Source organism: Mustelus asterias, chromosome 22 (assembly GCF_964213995.1).
Source record: "Mustelus asterias chromosome 22, sMusAst1.hap1.1, whole genome shotgun sequence".
Lineage (NCBI taxonomy): Eukaryota > Metazoa > Chordata > Chondrichthyes > Carcharhiniformes > Triakidae > Mustelus > Mustelus asterias.
Window position 1 is genome coordinate 36,214,341 of NC_135822.1, and position 21,406 is coordinate 36,235,746.

At 45.9% G+C, this 21,406-nt stretch overlaps 1 protein-coding gene across 1 annotated transcript in view; it reads right to left on the reverse strand.

Annotated features, from left to right (window-relative positions):
• nphp4 (nephronophthisis 4) overlaps window positions 1–21,406 on the reverse strand; it is a 479,472-nt gene that overhangs the window by 7,175 nt on the left and 450,891 nt on the right. Inside the window, exons 24-27 of the mRNA XM_078239167.1 lie at window positions 11,351–11,436; window positions 9,951–10,122; window positions 7,884–8,063; window positions 2,358–2,501 (exon numbers count right to left, since the gene is read on the reverse strand). Coding sequence (XP_078095293.1) covers window positions 2,358–2,501; window positions 7,884–8,063; window positions 9,951–10,122; window positions 11,351–11,436 — 582 coding nt within the window. The remainder of the gene's footprint in view (window positions 1–2,357; window positions 2,502–7,883; window positions 8,064–9,950; window positions 10,123–11,350; window positions 11,437–21,406) is intronic.

The following is a 21,406-nucleotide window of genomic DNA, read 5'->3' on the forward strand; positions in this document are numbered from 1 at the left end:
TCTTTCAACTCTGAAACTGCATCTACAATGTTGCTTGCCATTCACACAGACTGTTTAACTCCACATGAGGACTCACTGCTTCCAGCCTCATCTCACATCAGGGCAACAGCAGCGGGAGATGCGCAGAGGTGCAATGACTTCAGTGTAGCCCAACAGGCGCCGGAGTGTGGTGACTAGGAGATTTTCCACAGTAACTTAATTGCGGTGTTAATGTAAGCCTACTTCTGACAATAATAAAATAAACTTAAACTTTAAAAACTTTAAACTAAACTTTGAACTTTATTTTCGGAGCTCCCAACATGGTGAGCTGAGAGTAATGGATTGCATGATGTGTGTATGCAGGCCACACATTCACAAATGATGGCCGGTTCTTAAGCACGTCGGAATATTGAGTGATCTCAATGATGATAATGTGAGAGAAGTGACTCTGTAGGAGGATATTATCGGACTTGGATGGGGGACCAAGTTCCACACACTTACGTACCCTGAGCACTGTGTACAGTGGTTGTACACCCGTGTCACCTGTGTCTTCAAAACTTCTTTATCTTTCTTTTCCTATTACTACGCTTTGGTGTCACCCTGACATCCACAGCTGAGGTGGATGCAGCCTGGTGGCTGCTATACCCTGTTGACTCTGATGACTTTGGCAATCATCTGCTCTGAGCAGATGTCATTCTGAGCAGGCGGCACGGCAGCACAGTGGTCAGCACTGCTGCCTCACAGCGCCAGGGACCCGGCTTCAATTTCCGGCTCGGGTCACTGTCTGTGCGGAGTCTGCATGTTCTGCCCCGTGTCTGCGTGGGTTTCCTCCGGGTACTCTGGTTTCCTCCCGAAAGACGTGCTGGTGAGGTGCACCCTCCTTGGCCTGGCCTGCTGAAAACCATAGGGTCGCTGGCAGAGGGAAGGTGGATGGGCAGGGCACCCCCGGAGTATCCTGGGCTGAAGCCCGTGCAGTGCCTGGCTGTTGCTCCACCGCCCCATGAAGGTGCATCCTCAGGGGGGGGATTAGAGATGGGTCTGTGGCTGGTCTCCCTTCTTTATCTCCCCCTTTTCTTGCTGGTACCCCGAATGGAGGAAAGAAAGATTTAGAGAATGCCGAAGCTGGCTCCCTTATGTACATCTCACTCTGGAGCTCCTGGTCTGCAGTGGGTGAATAGATGCTGGGGTACCCTTTAAATATAGAGTTAGGACCCCATGAGGTAATGGTCAGAACGGCGCCTGCCCCACTGCGAGACGGGCCACGTTCCTCACCCACGTGTGTGTAATGAGCCGAACAGCACGAGATCAGGACCTCATCCACCCAGAATGAGAAAACAGTTCAGAGCAGTGTTCCTATTTCCCCATTTTCACCATTTTTCCCTTCTGTGGAGACTCTGGATAGAGTCACAGAGGTTTACAGCATAGAAACAGGCCCTTTGGCCCATCTTGTCTATGCCGCCCTTTTTTTTAACCACTATAGTTCCAATTGCCTGCATTTGGCCCATATCCCTCTATACCCATCTTATCCATGTAACTGTCTAAATGCTTTTTAAAAGACAAAATTGTACCGCCTCTACTACTAACTGTGGCAGTTTGTTCCAGATACTCACCACCCTCTGTGTGGAAAAATTGCCCCTCTGGACCCTTTTGTATCTCTCCCCTCAAACCTATGCCCTCCAGTTTTAAACTCCCCTACCTTTGGGAAAAGATGTTGACTATCTAGCTGATCTATGCCCCTCATTATTTTATAGACCTCTATAAGATCACCTCTAAGCCTCATACACTCCAGGGAAAAAAAGTCCCAGTCTATCCAGCCTCTCCTTATGACTCAAACCATCAAGTCCCAGTAGCATCCTAGTAAATTTTTTCTACACTCTTTCTAGTTTAATAATATCCTTTCTATCGGATATCAGGACAGGCTGAGAGTCTCACTCACCCTTTGCTTATGACACCCCTGACAACCCCTAACCTGTGAAACTACCCCTCCCTCCCCCACGACATCATTTTCCTTCTGTCTTGGTTCAGTCTATGAGCCTGGGACTTTGGTTGGGGGGGATGGAGGGGGGAATTCTTCAACCAGCAGCAGCCATAGCCTCCTCCATGATTGGCTGGCAGCTCCTGCTGGGTGAGACCTCTGCTCCCCGGGGGGCCTGATTCCACAAGGCTGGCCGCTGGCCTTGCCACTGGTTGGCATGTGATTTGGTGAGACTTCCGGAATTGAGGTTGAGCGTTTCTCTCACCAGCTCTCCAGCCAAGGCCGCTGGTGTCTGAACAATATTCCACCCCGTGTCTCTTCTTTTCCAGCTATTTTCAATATTCACACCTGATCTTGAGGGAAACAAGACATTCTATGAAACTGAATTATGTGCAGCACTCACCTCAAAAGAATCTTCCTTGTATTGGAGTAAATCGGGCCGATTGGTTTGCAGGAAGTACTTCCTCTTATTAGGGTAGGGATTGGTGTAACTGATACGCTTGTTGATACCTCTCCCTTCTCCAATAGGAATAAAGATCTCAAAAGCCTTTGAACAAAGAAAGCAGTCTTATTACAAACTGCAGAGAGAAACCAGAAACATTAGTATGTTGACATTATTACTTGACCCCAATGTTTGTCAACATTCCTGCATCAAATGTACAAAGGATTAGATTGAAGACTTTCTTCATTAGGAACATAGGACCAGGAGTGGGCCATTCAGCCCCTCAAGCCTGTTCTGCCATTCAATACAATTAATGACTGATCATCCACTTCAATGCCTTTTTGCCCTCATACTCTCCCCATATCTATTATCATTGGTACTTAGATTCATAGAATCCGACAATGAAGAAGGAGGCCATTCGGCCCATCAGGTCTGCACCAATCATAATCCCACCCAGGCCCTATCCCCATAACTTCGTGCATTTACCCTACTTAGTCCCCTTGACATTAAGGGGCAATTTAGCATGGCCATTCCATCTAACCCGCACATCTTTTGGACTGTGGGAGGAAACCGGAGCACCCAGAGGAAACCCACGCAGACATGGGGAAGAACGTGCAAACTCCACACAGACAGTGACCCAGGCCGGGAATCGAACCCGGGTCCCTGGCACTGTGAGGCAGCAGATTTAGAAATCTGTTAATTTCTGTTTTAAACATACTCAATGATTGAGCTTCCACAGCCCTCTGGGGTCAAGAATTCCAAAGATTCACAAACTTCCTGAGTTTAAAAAAAAAGTGGCTTCTCCCTTATTTTGAAATTGTGTCCCCTAGTTCTAGACTCCCAACCCAGAGGAAATATCTCACATGTTTCCCTCTGTCCATCCCTTTAAGTTTGTACGTTTCAATGAGATCACCTCTCATTCTTTGAAAATCTAGAGAATACAAGATCCAGTTTTCCCAATGTCTCTTCATAAGACAATCCTGCCATCCTGGGAACAAGTCTGGTAAACCTTTGTTGCATTCCCTCTGTGGCAATAATATCCCTCCTAGTATAAGGAGACCAAAACTGCACACAGTGCTCCAGATGCGGTCTAAGCTTCTCTACAATTGAAGCAAGACTTTGTTACTCCTGAACTCAAATTCTCTTGTGATAAAGACTAATGTCCATTAGGCGTCCTAATTGTTTGCTGCACCTGCATGTTAGCCTTCAGTGACTTATTGATGAGGACACCCAGGTCCCTTTGCACATCTACACTTTCTAATCTCTTACTATTTAATAAATCCTCTCCACGTCCGTTTCTCCTATCAAAGTGGATAATCTCACATTTTTCCACATTATATTCCATCTGTTATGTTCTTGCCCACTCACTAAGTCTGTCCAAATCCTTCTGCAGCTGCTTTACATCTTCCTCACAGCACACATTCCTGCCTAGCTTTGTGTGATCTGTGAACATGGAAATGTTATATTTGGTTCCCATATCCAAATCATTGGTATATATGGTAAACAGCTGGGGCCAAGTACTGATCCATGTGGGGTAACTAACGAGCCACAGTCTGCCAACGCAAGAATGACCCGTTTATTCCTACTCTCTATTTTCTACCTTAACCAATTCTTTACCCATGCTAGTATATTAATTCCTATCCCATGTACTTTAATTTTGTTAACCAACTTCCTGCGGCAGACTTTGTCAAAAGCCTCCTGAAAATCCAAGTACACTATGCCCATTGACTCCCCTTTATCAATTCTGTTAGTAACATTCTCAAAAACCTCCTACTGGTTCATCAAACACGATTTCCCATTCATAAATCCATGTTGATTTAGCACTGCTGCCTTACAGAGCTAGGGACCCGGGTTCGATTCCCAGCTTGATTCACTGTCTGTGTGGATTCTGCATATTCACCCCATACCTGCGTGGGTTTCCTCTGGGTGCTCCGGTTTATTCCCACAGTCTGAAAGACGTGCTGGTTAGGTGCATTGGCCATGCTAAATTCTCCCTTGGTGTACCCGGTGTGTGGCTACTAGGGGATTTTCACAGTGACTTCATTGCAGTGTTAATGTAAGCCTACTTGTGACACTAACAAATAGACTTAAACTTATGCTGAAACTTAAAACTTATTTTCTAAGTGTCCATTTATCACATCCTTTATAATAGATTCCAGCATCTTCCCTACTACTGATGTAAGGTCTATATTTCCCATTTTCTCTCTCCCTCCCTTCATAAATAGCTGGGTGACATTTGCTACCTTCCAACCTGCAGGAACTGTTCCAGAATGTATGGAATGATGGAAGATGATCACCAATACATCCACTATCGCCACAGTTAACTATTCCAACAGTCTGGGGTGTAGAACATTATGTCCCAATAACTTATCAACCTACAGTCCTATTAATTTCTCCAATACAACCTTCTTACCAAAGCTAATTTCTTTCAAGTCCTTATTCCTCCCAGTCCCTTGGATCTCTAATTCTGGGAGATTTCTTGTATTTTCCTCAGTGAAGATAGGCACAAAGTACTCATTTAGCTTCTCTGCTATTTCTTTATCCCCCATTATAACTTCTCCTGACTCTGCCTGGAATGGACCAACGTTTGTTTTAGCCAAACATTTCATTTTTATGTAACAATAGAGGGTGGAATTTTCCCATCCCGTCCGCCATGGGAATCGTAGCAGGCGGGACACGGACTATGCAACGGTCTGTTGACCTCGGGCAGGATTCTCCAGTCTTGGGGCGAGCGCGGTTGGAAAATCCTACCTAGAAGCTTTAACAGTCCATTACAAACCGTGCCAGGACAGCACGGTGGTACAGTAGGTAGCACTACCGCCTCACAGCTCCAGGGACCTGGGTCCGATTCCCGACTTGGGTCACTGTCTGTGTGGAGTTTGCACGTTCTCCCCGTGTCTGCGTGGGTTTCCTCCGGGTGCTCCGCTTTCCTCCCACAGTCCAAAGATGTGTGGGTTAGGTGGATTGGCCATGCTAAATTGCCACTTAGCGTCCTGGGAAGTGTAGGTTAGAGGGATTAGCAGGGTAAATGTGTGGAGTTATGGGGGATAGGGCCTGGGTGGGATTGTTGTCGGTGCAGGCTCGATGGGCCAAATGGCCTCCTTCTGTACTGTAGGGATGCTATGGTTTCTATGATTTTGATGTTTTTTTGCTCGTCTACATTCATTTCTATTCTCCCTTTCTTTATCAGTTTCTTGGTCTTCCTTTGCTGTATCCTGAAATCCTCCCAATCCTCAGGTTTGTTATGATTCTTGGAATAGGCCTTTTCTTTTACACTTACATAATCCTTGACTTGCTTTGTCAGCCACAATTGACTGACTTTATTTTTTCGGTTCTTGTGCCTTGAAGGAACGTATAGTTACTTTAAACTATGTAACAGTTATTTAAAGACATGCTCACCATCACCTTTTAATGTATTTTTCAAGTCCGCCTCAATCTGTTTGCCCCTCGTGACTTCAGAATTTCCTTTGTTCAAATTTAACATCCTAACCACCTCACTTTCTAACATAAGGCAAAATTCTATCATATTGCAGTCACTCATCCCTCAAGGTTCTTTTTAGAATAAGGTTATTAATTAGCCCTTCCTCGTTACATAATACATGATCTAAAATAGTCCATTGTCGAGTCAGTTCCTAACACGTCTTCCACAGCATTACTGCTCATTACATTTACCCAGTCTACATGCAGATTGAAGTCACCCATGATTACTGTATTACCCATGCTACATGCTTCTCTAATCTCCTGAGAAATATCATGTCCCACATAACCACCATGGCTTGATCGCCTATAAACCAACCAATGTTAGCTATCCCTTGCTGAGCCTCAGCTCCACCCAAAGATTCCACATTTTGTTCTTCCGATCCAAGATCCTCCCTTACTAATTATCCCTTATCAGTGCAACAGCACCTCCTCTTCCTTTTTGACTGTCCATCCTAAATGCTTGAATAAAGAGGAGTTAGACAGATTTTTAATTGGTAATAAGTTGAAGTGTTATGGAGAGAAGGCAGGAAAATGGGGATGAGGAGCATATCAGCTATGACCGAATGGTGGAGCAGACTCGATGGGCCGAATGGCCTAATTCTGCTCCTATATCTTATGAACTTATAATAGTCAATTCCCAGTCTTGATCACACTGTAGCCATGGTTCCGTAATAGCAATTAAGCCATCCCCATTTATCTTTATTTATGCCTTTAAACCATCTACCTTGTTGTGAATGCTGCGTGCATTCAGGTAGAGTGCCCTTAACTTTGTCTTATTAACATCATTCCACATTCTAGTTGGTGCTTGCCTTCGTCTATCACCCATCAGGAGGCTGATAATTTGTTCCTCTCATTCATTGCATGCACATTTGGCCGTGTTTCCCTCACTGTGGGCACAGAGGCATGGATGTCGATCGTAGCAGCCTTGACACTGCTTTAGCTCAGATCAACAATTTAGCACCAATCAGGATTGAACCTCCCCCCTCCCTGTGGTTTATAGAGCTCAGTTTCACATTTGTCCATGCACTCAACAACTGAGGCAATCCCGGAAGCTGCGGTGTAACGGGCAAACAAAGCAAAGGGCTGGAGGTCATGCATAATGGGCAGGAGTGTCTCTGCCACCTCGTACATCCCTGCTCAGTATTCAACTCAACTGAAGTCAGTGAACTGAATTGACTTGTTTCAGGCCAAAACTATTGTCTCCCTCAGAGTGTGGGGCTTTTCACCCAGTGCGGGAGGCCTCACCCGTAAAACCACACAATTCACCTGCGTACATGCTCAGTGGGTTGAAGCAGCTCTGGACTTGTGATCCCGACCACATTCCGACCAGGTGCCAACCTCGAGTGCAGCAGTTCCAGGATCAGTGTGATGTTCAAGGGAGGCTTGACATCTAATGCCTCTTTATGGAAAAAAATCACACCCGCTAAATCTTATGGATAAATTACTTATCGTGACTGAAAAAAATCCAGTACTTTATCAACACAATCAAAGAGATAATAGAATCCTTTCACTGGCATAAATTAATTGGGTTAAAATGTTTTAAATGACATTAGGATCTAGGCTGCTGCAACTCCATTTCTTTTTGTGTAATTAACATTTCATATCCATGTAGCATTCAGTGAGTGGACAGCACAGACTGGGCAGTGGGGGTACCGGGGCTGAAGGAAGATCCGGGGCTGAAGGAGGTTCCGGGGATAAAGGAGGCGTCAGGATGAGAAGTATTGGGCAGTGGGGCTATCAGGGCTGAGAAAGCATTGGCAGGGCTAAAGGAGAGGGAACCAGTTCAGCTCAATTTTAGATGGAAGTAAGTCCACGAGCTGTTGATGTTTGGCATTGTAGGAGAGGACACAGGGATACTGGGAGAAAACTAAAGCAGGCACTTACTAATGGACAAGAAGAAATGGCCTCATTTATAAATCGGGATTCATGGAGAGCAGACTGCAACGGTGGAGAGTATAATCCCCCATTTGCTCCTAATAAAGATGTAACTGCATCAACTCTGATTACCTTACAGATGGGAGGCTGCCTACAAGTTAAGCAGATAAGCCAAGATGCCACCAACTGTCGGAAATCTACATCCACGACATTCAGGTAGATGCTCCTGTCTCCTTCTTTCTGAGGCCGCACACCGATGTGCAGATCCTTCACAGTGTGCGGTGGAAGCAAGAAGACATCTGATGGTACAGTCTAGGTGATAATATCAACAATATTACACAGCTTTCCACCCGCTATGTATGAAGGTATATGTCAAACATTAATCAATAAAGATTCTCACACAGACAGAGCAGGTAACAACACAGGAACCTCATCTTTCTTCCCCATTCTCTCCTGTGGCTGGTTATTCTTCATGGGATACATTCTATTATTGCAGCTGTTTCTGCTGCTGCATCTGAGTGACTATTTATCCAGAGTGGGATTTTTTAGAACAGAATTCCCCCTGCCAGGTTCCCCTTGCACTCATTCCTGCTCCATGATTTGCAACTTAATGTAATTGGTTCTCTCCAACTCAAAGGTGCAGAGTATTTGAATCATATCTCAAATAATGTCTCTCCGCTCTCGATCATAATCGGGACCTTTCTGCTCTGCAATCTTTATTTGCACTGGACAGTGAACTTTTAGAGGGTCGTAAATCGGCCTCGAGATGATAGTGCTGGAGCAGCTCACCCGATCCCCAGCTCACCCGATCCCCAGCACACCCCGATCCCCATCACACCCGATCCCCATCACACCCGATCCCAGCGCAACCTAATCCCCAGCACACCCGATCCCCACCTTAACCCGGTCCCCAACTCACCTGATTCCCAGTCCACAGGTGTCCCCAGCTCAACTGATCCCCAGCGCACCTGATCCCCAACTCACCTGATTCCCAACCCACCCGATCCCCCACTCATCTGATTCCCAATCCACCCGATCCCCATTTCACCCGATCCCCAGCGCACCCGATCCCCAGCGCACCCGATCCCCACCTCGCCCGATCCCCACCTCGCCCGATCCCCACCTCGCCCGATCCCCACCTCGCCCGATCCCCACCTCGCCCGATCCCCACCTCGCCCGATCCCCACCTCGCCCGATCCCCACCTCGCCCGATCCCCACCTCGCCCGATCCCCACCTCGCCCGATCCCCACCTCGCCCGATCACCACCTGGCCCGATCACCACCTGGCCCGATCACCACCTCACCCGATCACCACCTCGCCCGATCCCCACCTCGCCCGATCCCCACCTCGCCCGATCCCCACCTCGCCCGATCCCCACTTCGCCTGATCCCCACTTCACCTGATCCCCAACTCACCGGATTCCCAAACCACTCAATCCCCAGCTCAACCTGATCCCCACCTCACCTGATTCCCAGAGCACCCGATCTCCAGCTCATCTGATTCCCAATCCACTCAATCCCCAGCTCACCTGATCCCCACCTCACCCGATCCCCAGTGCGTCCGATCCACAGTGCGTCCGATCCCCAGCTCACCTGATTCCCAGAGCACCCGATCTCCAGCTCACCTGATTCCCAATCCACTCAATCCCCAGCTCACCCGATCCCCAGCTCAACTGATTCCCAGAGCACCCAATCCCCAATCCACTCAATCCCCAGCTCAACCTGATCCCCACCTCACCCGATCCCCAGTGCGTCCGATCCCCAGCTCAACCTGATCCCCACCTCACCTGATCCCCAGTGCGTCCGATCCCCAGCTCAACCGATCCCCAGCTCACCTGATTCCCAGAGCACCCGATCTCCAGCTCACCTGATTCCCAATCCACTCAATCCCCAGCTCACCTGATCCCCAGCTCAACCTGATCCCCACCTCACCCGATCCTCAGTGCATACGATCCCCAGCTCAACCGATCCCCAGCTCAACCCGATCCCCAACTCACCCAATCCCCACCTCACCCCACTCCCTAGCTGTCCCGATTCCCAATCCACCCGATCCCCAGCACAACCCAATCCCGGGCTCAGCCAATTTCCTTAAATAGCAAATGAGAAGAGGACAAATCCATGTGCGGAATTTAAACAGAATTTCTTACAAGTTAGACTTTATGGTCAGACATAAAGATGTGAAAATTGCTGAGAGTTTACCTGAAGCTCCTCGGGATTTGAGGTGTAAGCAGCCACTTTCCGGACAGTTTGTGTCCCTCGTAGGACTAGTGCGAGTTGGGTAAGCTCCCCGACCACACAGTTGACATCTATCCGTTGAAGGGAGTGTATGTAGAACTGCCATATCTGGACGGGCACAGCCAACCAGGGGTCCCTGCAAAATGAACAGGAAAAAGTTCACCCAACTGTTTATATACATTTCCCTCTCCCCCTATTTGAACAATCTCTAATAGCACAATGTGCGATAAATATTTATAACATGCTAGCCAATCTAGTCGCGATTCTAAGGGGGTAATTTATGAGTGTCCCCTGTCAGTGCCCTGATAATCTCCTCATGTGTTGTCGCTGAGAAAGACTACCTACATCTAACCAGGAGAATGATTCCCAATAGATGATTATCAGTTAGGCAATTGAACAGAGCAAAGTGCAGCATCTGAACAGGAGAGATTGGCCAGACATTTTGTCAAAAGCAATGCAATAATTTTCTGATCTTATTTTCAGTTTTCCAGCATTTGTTGTTTCCTTTGAACTCCTCCCAGATGAAGTAGACTGTGATAGCATGCATCTGAGTGGCTGAACAGCCTGCTTCTGTTCCATGATGAGTTAATGACAGAATGCCCCCACCTTGGGCTAGGAGGCAGAAAGGGTCCCACCCACAAAAACACACCCCTAACAGTGACCAGAAAGATGCATTACTCAAAGCTTCAGCTCTATAATCGTAGAATTATAGAATCCCTACAGTGCAGGAGGCGGCCATTTGGCCCATCGAGTCTGCACTGACAGCAATCCCATCCAGACCCTATCCCCGTAACCCCACATATTTACCCGACTAATCCCATTGACACTAGGGTCAATTTAGCCTGACCAATCAACCTAACCTGCACATTTTTGGACTGTGGGAGGAAACCGGAGCGCCCGGAGGAAACCCACGAAGACATGGGGAGAATGTGCAAACTCCACGCAGGTAGTGACCCGAGGCCGGAATTGAACCTGGATCCCTGGCGCTGTGAGGCAGCAGTGCTTACCACTGTGCCACCTTGCTGCCCATCCCCAGGCCCCTCCCTTCCACACTCCCCCGGCCCCTCCCCCCACACTTAAACAGGGTGAGACTTGCAACGTGCAGGCAGGAAAGCATTGTGCACAGTTCATATGGATGTGTATGTGATTCTTATGGACATATATGTGGTTCTTATGGACGTGTATATGGTTCATATGGACATGTATGTGGTTGATTTTAAACTGCACTGGACACCCACAGCTCAGTTACCAAGCTGAATGCTTAGCTGATGTTAGAGCAGACCCAGCTGCATTGCCCAATGATGGGAAAGATGCCAAATCTCACAGGCAGAGGCATTCAAATAGATTCAGTGTTGGCTGCTCACATGTAAACAATGACAAAGAACTTCTTGACCTCCGGGCTGGGACCACATGCCACTTTCAGGAAAACATCCTGCGGCTCATTGAAGGCCTGCAAATGAAACAAAGATCAGATGCTTAAAGGGTTAATTGACACGGCAATCGAGGGTTACTCTAATGTGTGATACCTGTATGCAATGTGAAGCACTAAGTGCATTGATGCTAATGATGCTGCAACTGTAATTGTGGAGAAATAAATACTCTGGGTGCTAAAATGCAAAGCTGGGAACTTTCTTCGCCCTTTGATAGTTCTCCTGACATGCTGATTTGCAAACTAAGTTAAGTTCAAGTTTATTTATTAGTGTCATAAATAGCCTTACATTAACACTGCAATGACGTTACTGTGAAAATCCCCTACTTGCCACACTCCGGCGCCTGTTCAAGTACACCGAGGGAGAATTTAGCAGGGCCAATCCACCTAACCAGCATGTCTTTGGACTGTGGGAAGAAACCGGAGCACCCGGAGGAAACCCATGCAGATACGAGGAGAATGTGCAAACTCCGCACAGACAGCGACCCAAGCCGGGAATCGAACCCGGGTCCCTGGTGCTGTGAGGCAGCAGTGCGAACCACTGTGCCGCCGTGCCACCCCCCTCTCCGCTGCTCCTAGTAGCAGCCCAATGACCACTCAAGAGGCAATGGCTCCAGAAACAGAAATATTTTCTGCCATTTCGACACAAGCAAATTTTACAGCTTTAATTACGTTACATACCAAACCAGTGCCTGCAAATTAACTTTAACTTTTACTTTTAGATTGGATATGGGAGATCTGCAAGCATTCGTGGGATTCCTGTCCCTATGTAATTAACAGAACTGGGGGAATAGGAGGTTAACACCTTATGACACTGTTGCATTTCATATACTAAAAAACAATTTGAGTTTTAACTGAAAACCTCCTCGTTTGGTATATTTCAGAAGCTGATAAAGAACCCTGTAATTACTTACTGCCTCTCTAGCAGCTCTTCGCAAAGAGCAATATGAAGTGTCATGTTTTTCAAGCGCACATTAAAGTTCTGAGCAGTGAACCAACTACAGAGCTAAATATTCAGCCTCAACAGATGATCCATTCAGGTGGATAATTACCAAACCGCCTTCAAAGTGTCTAATCAAGAGGGGTCGGGCCTCCTCACCAGAATTTATCTGTGTTTCTCTCCGATCTTCAGGTTACAGTGGAATCACCGTTCAATTATTGATCTAGAATTTATCTTATATATTTGTCCCTTTCATCCTTCTTCCCAATCACTGATGGGAATGTCTTCATCCCAGTACCGCAGAGCGATCCTGTGTCTGATTTCCGTGCTCCCAGCAAACTGTTGAGATTGTGTTACCATCTTCAGTAAGAAAAAGCCTATAGCATGTGGATGCCTCCAGGAGATTGTCCTGTTTGCAAATTAGATCTGCTGAGCCTGGAATATTCTCCCACACTGCGGGCTGAGCCTGGAATATTCTCCCACACTGCGGGCTGAGCCTGGAATATTCTCCCACACTGCGGGCTGAGCCTGGAATATTCTCCCACACTGCGGGCTGAGCCTGGAATATTCTCCCACACTGCGGGCTGAGCCTGGAATATTCTCCCACACTGCGGGCTGAGCCTGGAATATTCTCCCACACTGCGGGCTGAGCCTGGAATATTCTCCCACACTGCGGGCTGGGCCTGGAATATTCTCCCACACAGCGGGCTGGGCCGGGATCATTTCTCCCACACCGTGGGCTGAATTTATTTTGTCGAGTGGTGAGCAAACACGTCAGAAAGAGAAAATGGAAGCATGCGGGGCCGTATTTTTAAATTTCCCTTCCAATTCCTGCCAAATCCGGAAATGATACTATTTAAGTGTCTTGTGCAAATTCAAATTTCCCTGTCTTTGCTATTTTCATGGAGGTGGGTGGGTTCCAGCAGCCTGGGGGAACCACACCAAGTCTGTCGATTTGTGAACTTTGGGGGAAACCTGCGGTGGAGTCGGGAACTTTGAACAGTGACCTTTAAAAGCTCTTGCCAACTTCAACTGTAATAATGCAATGGAGTTTGATGACACAAGTATATTTTGGAATGCAGTTATTTATAATGAGGCTCTGTACTTAAAAGGTAAGAGACCATTGAGTTGGCCAGCACTTTGTAAGCGTTCGGATGCATGACTGTCCTTCCTCCAGTGGAGAAAGTCCTCTTTTGCATTCTACACATGGAGAATAATATGAGTGTATGTAGGGGACCCTGAGATTTGATTTTCATTTTGACAATTGACATCTCCTGAGCCTTTGAAGCACTCCTCTCACATCCACTAGTAATATTCGTGCCACACAAGTGCCAGGCAATGGTCATCTCCAAGAAGAGAGAATCTCACTATCTTGACATTTAACAACATTACCATCACTGAATCCCCCATCATCAACATCCTGGAGATTACCAATGGCCGGAAACTGAACTGGACCAGCCATATGGTTATAAGAGCAGGTGAGAGGCTGGAAATTCTGCGGCAAGTAACTCACCTCTCGAATACCCAAAGCCTGTCCACAAGGCACAAGTCAGGAGTGTGATGGTGCAGTCTCGACTGGCCTGAATGAGTGCAGCACCAACAACACTCAAGCAGCTTATCTTACAGCATAAAGCAGCCTGTGTGATTGACACCACATCCAAAACTTCCTGTATTAATTCTCTCCACCCCAATGCACAGCGTTAGCAGTGAGCATTGTAGCAACTCACCAAGGCTCTTTTGACAGTACCTGCAACCTCTACCACCAAAAAGAACAAGGGTAGCAGATAAATGGGAACACCACCACCTGCAAGTTCCCCTCCAAACCTCACACCATCCTGACTTAGAACTATATTGCTGTTCCTTCTGTCGCTGGGTCGAAATCCAGGGACTCCCTTCCTAACCACACCTTGGATGTACCAACACCACATGAACTACAGCAATTCACCACAACCTTTTCAAGGGAAATTAGGGATGGGCAATAAATGCTGGCCAAGCCAGTGACATGCGCATCCCATGAATAAGAAAAATACAGAACCAATAAGCCATACAATAACCAAAAAAGAAAAAGCTGGAAAATCTCAGCAGGTCTGGCAGCATCTGTAAGGAGAGAAAAGAGCTGATGTTTCGAGTCCAGATGACACTTTGTCAAAGCTGAGTCCATACAATATACAATACAATAACACTGGCAAGCCTATGAAGTGCTCATGAAATTATTTTTTAAAAACTACATTTGAAAAAATGTTCCCTCTTACATTCCTACAAAACTATCAAACACAGCCAGTGAAAGTTCCATTGGAAAACAAAACTTCAATCTTGCCTGAATAAACACACAGGCATAGAAAAAAACAGTTCAAACAAAGATAAACTCATCATGTCTGGCCATCAGTTCATGCTGCTTCTCTTAATACAGTTGCCAAATGTCCTTGTTATGAATGCATGGCTGAGCTCTAAGACTGACTAATGGACTTAACAGGCAAGGGGTTGTTTACACAGTTACAAACAGGACTGATAACTTTTTCAATGACAGCTTCATCAGGTTATAATAACTTTGTGTTTGAAATGGTTTTTCAATGCATCCATGTTTATTTGGACAAGATTAAAGATTTCTAAAATGGGAATTTCACTGGCTGTTTGGAAGTTTTATGAGAATTGAAGAGAGAGAGTTTTCTTCAAAGGGAATGTTGAGTATCTGAGAATTTCAAAGCGATGCCAATGACATTATATTATATGGCTCATGTTCTACACCTGATGGATACTGGGTGAGTAGGCAAAGGGAATGCATGGATGAGGTATTGGAGAATGTTTAGGGTATGGGAGATCTAAGGAGGCATGAGAGATATCAGGGGACAGTGGAGGTACCATGGGAGTGGGTGAGGGTTAGAGAGCCTAGAACCATAAATTGAACTGGGTTTATATCCCAGTAAATAGAGGCAGGCCTTCTAACCTCTGGCCTTGCCACTCACCTACCTCTGTAGCTGCCTCAAGCCTGCCTTGGTAAGTGGTGGCTCTGACTCCAGCTCATACCCTGCACCTGGGCTAATTTTTAAAAGTCAGGATCACAATGGTGGAAAATGGCCTAAATCACGGTTCAGGAACTGAAGACAAAATTCCCACCCCGTATGTATAAAAACAGGGCTCATTCTCATCTTCGCTGCCTGGTGGAACCATGGAAAACAATGAGATGAAAATCAGGCATGTTCTACAATGGGCATGAGACTTCTTCCGTCAGGTTACTGCCTGAGTAGTGAAGGTAACAATGGCTCCTACACTTTGCGTGCTGTCAGATTTGACCAGTTGTAGCAATCTTCCCTCTGAGTCAGAAGGTCCTGAGATCTAAGCACAAAACCTAGGCTGACACTCCAGCACTGAGGCAAGGCTGCACTGTTGAAGGTGCTGTATTTTAGATGTGAAGTTAAACTGTGGCCTCATGTACATCTCCAAAGATGTGCGGGTTAGGTGGATTGGCCATACTAAATTGACCCTAGTAATAGGGGATTAGCAGGGTAAATATGTGGGGTTACGGGAATAGGGCCTGGGTGGGATTGTGGTCGGTGCAGGCTTGATGGGCCGAATGGCCTCCTTCTGTACTGTAGGGATTCTATGATTCTATCTGAGGTGCATGGAAAAGATGTTATGGTATAATCGGAAGAAAGGCAGGCAAGCTATCCCTAGTGTCCTGGCCAATATTTATCCCTCAACTCCTAAAGCAGATTTTCTGTTCATTATCTCCCGGCTGTTTGTGGGAGCTAATAATGTGCTAAGTAACTCTGCCTATACCGACATTATTACAATGGCAAGACTTCAAAAAGATAATTGGCTGTAAAGCACTTTGGAAATCCTGATATTGTGGAGGATGCTCAGCTGGGAGTAAAGATGCCCCAGTTGCAAGAACTAACTTCACAAAGTAGATCAAAGAAAGGCTTTAATAAAGAAACTTCATTACACCCACAACCAGGGCCACGCCCTGGGACACAAATGCTCTCCACAATCCCCATCTGCTTTCTGCTTATACCGGGTCAGCTGAACACATCATTTTACCATTGGTTACATCGTCTACTGGGTCAGCTGACCTTCAGCATGTTACCATTAGTTACACAACAGAAGACACTATATAAATGCAATCTTTTCTTTTATACATAAAATAAATGAAACCCATGGCTAATCCTATATCTGCCAAACACTATTTAATTTAACTTTCGCTCTGTGCCAAAAGATATCTATTACCATTCTTACTGACGGGATATGGAATTTTCAATACAGATTCTGAAAATTAAAAGACTTGAGGTAGCAACAATGAACTGTTCAGCGGGGCATGTTGAAATGCTTGGCCAAGTTCAAAAGGTATCATAATTGGTTAAGCCTGCTGAGAACTAACGGTTGTGTTGGTCGAGGTAAAGATTCATGATTTGCTTGACTTCTGAAGGACAAGGAGAGATAAGGTCACGGGAAAAGCCTCTTCAAGCCATGAGGAAGGCAGAGAGAAGGAAAACGAACGGGCACCAGACAGCTGTTTCTGTGGCAACTGGAGGCTACGAAAGCAGCCATTTTGTTTTTAAAAAGTGGAGCACTTGACAGAAAACAGGAAGAGAGAATTAACCCCTCGGCCTCACCCAGAGCAGAAGCCGTAACAGCGCCGAGGGTGAGAAATATCCATCTGTACAACTGTTCACCATTGAAACCGGTTACTTTGAAAAGTTTAAGCTGTTGTTACTTTTTGCCTCGCAGTGTCCTAAAGAATAACAGGAAGTTAGAAAAAAAAAACCCTGCATCCCTCATAGATCAGTACTTTCACTTTATAGGTCACTGAATTCTTTGATGTTGCTTCAATGTCAGTTTATTTGCCAGCATTATGGATCACTGGCTTTGCAGTCTTATGCATTCTTGCTGGGAGCAGGAGAACCCATGGTGTGCTCCAATTACCAGCCGTACAGCTCTCCCAATGCATGCTCCCAGCAGAGAAAGCTTCTTGCCATGAATAAAACTGTCTGTATAATATTTATGAGAGTTCCTGATTAGAGTAATGGCTGGCTTAACTAAATTGTCTTTCTCTGGAACTTGGGAGGAGTCCATTCAGCCCCTTGAACTTGTGCCATCAATCAATTAGATCTCGCATTTTCTGGGTCATTCATCTGCCTTGATTCCACATTCATTATAATTTTTAAAAATCTATCACAAGGTGTGGCGGTCGCTGGCTAGGCCAGCATTTATCACCCATCCCTAATTGCCCTCGAGAAGGTGGTGGTGAGCTGCCTTCTTGAACCACTGCAGTCCATATGGTGTAGGCACATGTTGGGGAGGGAGTTCCTGGATTTTGACCCAGCCACGGTGAAGGAACAGCGATGTATTTACAAAACAGGATGGTGTGTGGTTTGGAGGGGAACTTGCAGGTGATGCTGTTTCTATGTGTGTGCTGCTCTTGTCCATCTAGATGGTAGTGGTCAAGGGATTAGAAGGACTTGCTGAAGAAGCCTTGGTGAGTTACTGCAATGCACCTTGTTGCTGGGACACACTGCTGCCACTAATCGGTTTGTGTGGCCGCAGTATTTATATGGATTGTGATGATCGTAGTTGCCAAAGATATATAGGGTGGGATTCTCTAGCCATGCTCGCCCCGAAACCGGAGAATCCGGCCCGGGATCAATGGACCTTTGCGTGGTCTGCTCCCCACCCACTATGACTCCCGTGGAGGATGGGACGGAAGAATTTTCCCCTATAATTTTTGTTAATGTTTAAGGGGAATGTTTTAAAGTTCAGTTGTTTTTTTACAGGTAGTCAGTATTTCTAGAGTCAATGCAGTTCAGATGCTGGGAGAGCAGGATAATTACTCATTTTAGCTATGTATTGTATATTTTGGAGAGAGCTAATGGATTTTTGTTCACTGATGAAGATTTCCCCTGGGGTTTTTTGATTATGTTGATTAGCAGGGTCATGCGATAATGTGGTTAACGGGAAGAGCTAGGTTTGCAGCAGAGAAAAACAGCTTTCAGTTCAGGCTGTGGTTTGGTTAAACACAGAGGTCTCAAGCTGCTCTGAAACTCATAACCTCTCTGAAAGCTTCAAAACTGACTATACCCCCTATAGCAAGTACATTTATGGTTGCTAACAGTATCTAAAGTGAAATTTTAAGTCTGTCAGAGAATGTTGCTTATTTGGAACTGAAACAGTGATAAGTTCAAAATTAAAGTTGTTTCCTTTCATTTCTTTAAGAGTTAGGTTGCTTCAGTTCACAGAATCCTACAGCGCAAAAGGAGGTAATTCGGTCCATCAAGACTGCACCAACAACAATCCCACTCAGACCCTATCTCCATAACCCCACGTATTTACCCTCCTAATCTCCCTGCTGCTAAGGGCCAACTCATGGCCAATCAACCTAACCCGCACATCTTTGGACTGTAGGAGGAAACCGGAGCACCCAGAGGAAACCCACACAGGCACAGGGAGAACGTGCAAACTCCACACCGTGGCCGGAATTGAACCTAGGTCCCTGGCGCTGTGAGGCAGCAGTGCTAACCACTGTGCCACGTGTCGCCCACTGTGTTGAGGCCTCCAGCGGGGCCTCCCACAAATAACTATGTTATTAAACAAAGTTTGTTTTACTATTAAAAAATCCTAAATTTATTTCTGTGTTAAACGTTTAAAATCACCTTATGAAAATATAGAAATTAACTAGGATTGATACTAGAACACATCACAAGCATTAATTGGCCAGATACATGCTCACAGCCTCCATGCAATAAAGCCATCCTCAAAGTTAAATAACATTGAATTAGAAAGGATAATCAAAATGGAGGAGTTTAATTAAGGAGGTAGAACGCATAGCTGCTAAAGACAATGCAATTTTAGTTAGAAGAGTATAAAGATACGTGTTTTTCTCCAAAAATATCTAGAAGGGTTTAAGAAGAAAACCTTAAACCAATACTTCTCAAGTTGTCAAACATTTTGAACAGTTTTACGTATCCTGCTATTCAGATAGCTGATACAATGTGGGGATTTAAGGTAATACTCTATGTTAAATATCTGGCATAGTGGTCATGCCACACACAGCACAATGGAGGGCATCTTCAACATGAAGATAGGATTTCATCTCCACAAGGACAATGCAGTGGTCACTCATAGCAATACTACCATGGGCAGATCCTTCTGCAACAGCTAGGTTGGTAGGATGAGGTCAGGTATGTTTTTCCCGCTTGTTGGTTCTCTCACCACCAGACCCAATCTAGCAGCTAAGTAAGTCCCTTAGGACTTGCCTCGTCCTGTCAGTAGTGATGCTACTGAATCACTCTTGGTGATGGACATTGAGGTTCCACATCCAGAGTACATTCTGTGCCACTTGCCACCCTCAGTGTTTCTTCCAATTGATGTTCGACTTGGAGGAGTACTGATTCATCAGCTGAAGGGGTGTTTGTGGGGGTTAGTAGGTGATAATCGGCAAGAGGTTTCCTTGCCCATGTTTGATCAGATGCCATACGAATTCATGGGGTCCAGAGTCAATGTTGACAACTCCCAGGATGAATCCCTTCTTATTATATATCACAGTGCCACCACATCTGATCGGTCTGCCTGTCAGTTGGAGGGTTCTTTGGATGTTGCCTGTAAGGTACAATTCAGCGAGTACAGTGGCACAATGGTTAGCACTGCTGCCTCACAGGGCCAGGAACCCAGGTTCAATTCCGGCCTTGGGTGACTGTATGGAGTTTGCACATTCTCCCCGTGTCTGCGTGGGTTTCTTTCATGTGCTCCGGTTTCCTCCCACAGTCCAAAGGTGTGCAGGTAAGGTGAATTGACCATGCCAAATTGCCCCTTAGTTTCCAAAAATGAGTAGGGTAAATACGTGGGGTTATGGGGATAGGGCCTGGGTGGGATTGTTGTCAGTGCAGGCTTGATGGGCTGAATGGCCCCTTTCTGCATTGTAGATATTCTATTCTATGAGTATGACTGTGTCAGATTGTTCCTTAGCTAGTCTGTGAGACTGCTATCCCAATTTTGGCAAGTCCCAAGATGTTAGTAAGGAGGGCTTTGCAATGTAAACAGGGCTGGGTGTGCCGTTATCATTTTAGATGTTTAGTGGCTTGTCAGCTGTTTTGATACAACTGAGTGGCTTGCTAGGCCATTTCAGAGAGCGTTTAAGAGCCAACCACATTGCTGTGGATCTGGGGTCACGTGTAGGCCAGACCAGATAAGCATGGCAGATTTCCTTCCCTAAAGAGCCTTAGTGAACCAGATGGGCTTTTTAATGACAATTAACAGTGGTTTCATGATCACCATTATTGAGACTAACTTTTTAATTTCAAAGTGGGATTGAACCCATGTCTCAAAAGCATTAGCCTGGGCCTTTGAATTGCTAGTTCAATGACAATACTACTGCGTCACTGCCTTCCTTACATGACAAACCATTATCAATCGCAGTTTTGTGATTTTCATTTGAACCCAGCCCAGCAACCTATTGGAGGAGAGATTCCAGATTCCACTGCCCTCTATGTGAAAAGTGTTTCCTGATTGGCTGAGCTCTGACTTCCCCATGTTCTCGACTCTGACGTGGTTCCAAACATGAAGATTCTGAGTCAATAAGGGACGTGTGAAAGACTCTCTATCCGATAGCTATCCAGTGGGGTCTAGTGTAACTGTCCGAACGTTATTAAGCTGTCTTTCGAAAATTCTCTGCTTTAAAACAGGACTGACACTGTTAGCCGAGAGAGGCCTGCAGAGTCAAACATTGTTCCATCCCGACAATCCCTCTGGATCATGATGACAGGTTTTAACACAATTTACACCCGCTCAACACGTGCCTTCAAAGCTTTTAAGAGAGACGAGTGCATGAAAATGGTCAGCTCCTTGAAGGCAGAGAACAAAAATCTCTGAGTGCAGGAAAAACACAACTGGGTATTCGGAAGGCAAACAAGGGGAAAGATTAATGTTTCAGGTGAAGTCCTTCAACAGAATCTCAATAAACATTGCATTGCGATTTAGGAGCATTACTACACTTCCAGTATCGGTGAGTGACCGTAATAATGTGAATCCCTGAAAGCAAGAATTCTTATCATAAGCACAATT